The 5,000-nt window shown below is 30.1% G+C and overlaps 1 protein-coding gene across 2 annotated transcripts in view; it reads right to left on the bottom strand.

Moving 5' to 3' along the window:
• The window catches only part of appl1 (adaptor protein, phosphotyrosine interaction, PH domain and leucine zipper containing 1), a 29,618-nt gene that overhangs the window by 365 nt on the left and 24,253 nt on the right, over nucleotides 1-5,000 (bottom strand). The window contains exons 20-22 of one of the 2 annotated variants that reach the window (XM_021479657.3): nucleotides 4,251-4,301; nucleotides 4,068-4,157; nucleotides 1-2,641 (exon numbers count right to left, since the gene is read on the bottom strand). The exon at nucleotides 1-2,641 is cut by the window's left edge and continues 365 nt beyond it. In XM_021479657.3, the coding sequence (XP_021335332.2) occupies nucleotides 2,492-2,641; nucleotides 4,068-4,157; nucleotides 4,251-4,301 (291 nt within the window). In that variant the 3' untranslated portion in view covers nucleotides 1-2,491. 2 annotated transcript variants of the gene reach the window in all.

Genomic DNA, 5,000 nt, shown 5'->3' with positions numbered 1-5,000 from the left:
CAACATCCGGTTTGTAAATTCAAAACACAATCATAAATTCATCACAATTTGTGAATTCACAAGTAAAAAGTCATAAACATTATCGCCAAACAAATTGTATTTGTGTATTTATGAATCACGTTTTGAAGTTACGAATTGGATTTGTGAATTTACAATTTGCATTTTGAATTTACAAATTGATTTGTGTATTTACGAATCATGTTTTGGAGTCACAAATTGTTTTTGTGTATTTACGTATCGTGTTTCGAGTTTATGAATCATTTATGCGCATTTATGAATCGCGTTTAGAATTTACGAACTGTATTTGTGTATTTTTGAATAACGTTTTGAAGTTACAAATTGGATTTGTGTAATTGTGAATCACGTTTTGAACGTATGAATTGGATTTGTGAATTTACAAATCACGTTTTGAACTTACGAAGTAGATTTGTGCATTTATGAATCGCGTTTTGAAGTTACGAATTGGATTTGTGCATTTACGAATCACGTTTTGAAGTTACGAGTTGGATTTGTGTATCTTTGAATAACGTTTTGAAGTTACGAATTGGATTTGTGTATCTTTGAATCAAGTTTTGAAGTTACGAATTGGATTTGTGCATTTACGAATCACGTTTTGAATTTACGAGTTGGATTTGTGTATCTTTGAATAACGTTTTGAAGTTACGAATTGGATTTGTGTATTTATTTATCATGTTTTGAATTTACAAATTGGATTTGTGTATTTTTAAATCACGTTTTGAATTTACATATTGGATTTGTGTATTCGTTTATTGTGTTTTGAATTTACAAAATGGATTTGTCTATTTATGAATCGCATTTTGAAGTTACGAATTGGATTTACATATTTATGAATGGTGTTTTTAACTTACGAATTGGATTTGTGTATTTAAAAATTGTGTTTTGAAGTTAAGAATTGGATTTGTGTATTTTTGAATCATGTTTTGAACTTACGAATTGGATTTACACATTTATGAATGGTGTTTTTAACTTACGAATTGGATTTGTGTATTTAAAAATTGTGTTTTGAAGTTAAGAATTGGATTTGTGTATTTTTGAATCATGTTTTGAACTTACGAATTGGATTTACACATTTATGAATGGTGTTTTTAACTTACGAATTGGATTTGTGTATTTATAAATCGCATTTTGATATTACGAATTGGATTTGTGTATTTACAAATTGCGTTTTTAATTCACGAATTGGATTTGTATATTTTTGAATCGTGTTTTCAACTTACGAATTGGATTTTGTAATTGTGGCTGTATAAATTATATTTTGTAAATGTATTATTTCTGAGACTGATCTGGCTCCATAGTTTCTTGTATTCGCAACTGAAGCATTTTTCAATATACTGAGCCAATATGTGCAAATGTAAACAATGCAGTCTTATATATCTGTGTTATACAAATAAAGTCTAAAGCCATTTGATCACATGACTTTAGACAAGAAGTAATGTTCATATAGAAACACTGTAAATATCAGTAAATTAGCAGTTATTTTTGATTTATGTTTATATTTTCTATTCATTTACGCTTTCGAATTGCATTATGGGATCTCAATCTTTCTTCCAACAAATTTTACCCTACAAAAGCTGGACAAAGTGACTTTTATGCACATTTGTAATAGTTTGCAGTGCCATATTGTCTGGGTTGGTGTTGTATATTCCGCTACCAAAACCTTGTTATAAACTGCAGCACATTTCCTGTTGTTTTATACGATTATTTCTTATATATTATTTCAAACAACTACAATGTCAACAAAAGTCACTGTGTTAAACTGTAGAGTTAATTTTTCAACATCAAAAGTCAACAGAGCAATGTTAAGCATCCCATAATGCCATTCACCACGGTAAATAAACCTAAAGTGAATCACAAAATACAGAAACTGTTCATTAACAGAGATCTCTGACACTGTAGGATGAGTCAAAAAGATGCAGGTTTGTAGACAGCTTATAGACTAGAAAATAACCATGATAACGGTGACGACAAAATATAACCTAATTAAATCCTTTTACAAAATGAACCTCGCGTAACCTTTCCAGAATGGCTCTTATTTCTGAATGAAATCAGAAAATATATTTAGCATTTCGTCTAATCAGATTTTGAACATTTATTTAAATCAAAATGTTACCTTTAGTGAAATTCACTTTGAATATACAGTCTTAGAGCATTATTAGTGAACGAATTAAGCCTGACGTACAGTATTAAAACAAATCTGTTATTCACACGTGCAACTTCATGGAAATAAAGCAACATGGTAGTGGATTCCTGGACACACACATCCATACATATATAAAACCCTCTAAAAGCAAATGCAGTTCAATAATAACGGATACGGTATAAAATACAGGCTTCTTACAAATAATTCCCCAAAATGTCCCACATGATTTGTTTTTTATCATATTTTTTGCAGTCACGTATTGTTGCTCCTGCAGGCCACATTGGAGAAAAAAAAGGAAGTGATATTCACTGAATCCCAGATGGGTTTTTATCAGGCTTCTGATTCACCCTTTTTCAGCCCCTCCTCTCCTACGTCGCTGTCCTCTGATTGGCTGTTGCTTAGGACCAAGAACTGTCCGTCAGCTGCTGGTTGGTTTGGTCGACTAGAGGCGGCAATCAGACGACTCTGTTCCTCCAGATCCTGCCGGTTTGGAAATTGATTTGTTTGCTTGTTAAATGTTTAATTTACACATTTCAAAAAGATGCATTACAAAAGAAAACAAGAACTACAAGAACGCACAAAAACAACAACAAACAAAATATGAACAACAAACAACAGATAAAATGTTTTAAAATAGCAATGAATAAATAAAGATAAATAAATAAATAAAATAGTAATAATTATAATAATATTAAAGAAAACTACTAATAAAAACGAATAAATAAATAAATAAATAAACATAGGGTTATAATATTAATATTAAAGAAAACTATTAATAAAAATAAATAAATAAATAAATAAATAAATAAATAAAACAGGGCTATTTATTTATTTGAAAAAATAAAAATAGCACTGCTTATTCAGCATAAATGAAATAGAAACTATATTCAAAGACTACAGAAATAAAATGCATCATAATGTTTACCAAAATATTAGAAATATAATAATCATAATAACAACAACATATTCCTTTTTTAAGATTTTGTTATAATAAATATAAAAATATTATATATAAATGTAATATAATATATAATATAAAAATATTATATATATTTATATATATATATATATATATATATATATATATATATATATATATATATATATATATATATATATATTTATTTATTTATTTATTCATTTGTGTATTTTATTCAGCAAAGATGCATTAAATTATACCAAAACAACAAATATATTTTTAAATAGTAATAAATTCCTAATAAAAATAAGTAAAATAATAATAATATAATAAAAATAATAATAATAATAGTAAAGAAAATACTAATAAAATAAATAAATAAAACATAGGATTACTTATTTAGTTATTTGAAAAAATAGCACTGATTATTCAGCAAAAGTTAATATAAAGATTTCTTCAAAGACTACAGAAATAAAATACATCATAATTTTTACTAAAATATTACAATATAATAATGATAATAATAACAAAACATTTATATTTTCTAACCTTTATTTACTGTGTTATAATATATATAAGCATTAAATAAATCAAAAACAACAGTAATGATCAAATTCTACAGAAGCATTAAGCCGTTTCCATCATTGATAAGAATTATTTAGTTTAGATATTTATTAAATAATATATATATTTTTTACGTTTTTTATCTTTTTTTGTTTTAGCAATGAGTAATTGTAAACTTGCATCAAACAATAGCACAAAAAAGATAATAATACCCCCCAAAATATTTAGCTTTCTCATTAATATTATATTTTAGTTTTCATCACTGATAATCCTACAGTATTTATGAGCTCAAATGAGAAAACAGTACTGATGCTGAAAATTCAGCTGTACATCACAAGAATATATTTGTATTTAACTAGTCAGTCAAACAGAAAACAGTATTAGGGGTTTCAACATTTAGAGTGTATTTTAATGAAATGTCACCTTCTCGATTTGTTTTTGTTTATGGAGTTCTTCCTGCTGTTTCTCCTTGGCTTTGTCCAGCTCTCTCTGTTTCTGTGAGGCTTTGCGGTCCTGTCAGAAGAAAATATACTCACATTATTGTTGGCATTGTACCGAACATACATCTAAAATAAAAAAATGTAATTAAATAAAAAATGTTCTCACCATCTCAGAGTGGAGGGCGATCTGCTTGGCCAGGCCTATACTGTCACAGATCTAACATTCAGAAAAGAAGCAGGATGAGCTCAACAAGATCGCAAAAACTTTTAATTTTCCTTTGAAATTATATTTTTAATTAAAAGTGCTGTTTAACAGAGCAGGGACATTTTCACAATATTTCCTATAATGTAATGTAATGTGTATTTATATAGCGTATTTATTGTGTATGGCCATACACCCAAAGCGCTTTACAATCATGAAGGGGGTCTCTCCACACCACCACCAGTGTGCAGCATCCACTTAGATGATGCGACGGCAGCCACAGGACAACGGCGCCAGTGCGCTCACCACACACCAGCTATTGGTGGAGTGGAGAGACAGTGATAGAGCCAATTCGGTGGAAGGGGATGATTGGGATGCCATGATTGTAAGGGCCGATATAGGGACTTTAGCCAGGACACCGGGGTTACACCCCTGCTCTTTACGAGAAGTGCCATGGGATTTTTTCATGACCACAGAGAGTCAGGACCTCGGTTTAACGTCTCATCCGAAAGACGGCGCCCACTGACAGTGTAGTGTCCCTTTCACTTTTTTATTGGGGCATTAGGACTCACACAGACCTCAGGTTGAGCGCCCCCTGCTGGCCTTACTCACACCACTTCCAACAGCAACCCGGTGTTCACTGGTGGTCTCCCATCCAGGTACTAACCAGGCTCAGCCCTGCTTATCTTTAGTGAGTAACCGCTCTTGGGCTGC

The sequence above is a fragment of the Danio rerio genome, chromosome 11 (genome assembly GCF_049306965.1).
Source record: "Danio rerio strain Tuebingen ecotype United States chromosome 11, GRCz12tu, whole genome shotgun sequence".
Classification (NCBI taxonomy): Eukaryota; Metazoa; Chordata; class Actinopteri; order Cypriniformes; family Danionidae; genus Danio; species Danio rerio.
This window is presented reverse-complemented; position numbering and strand designations above follow the sequence as displayed.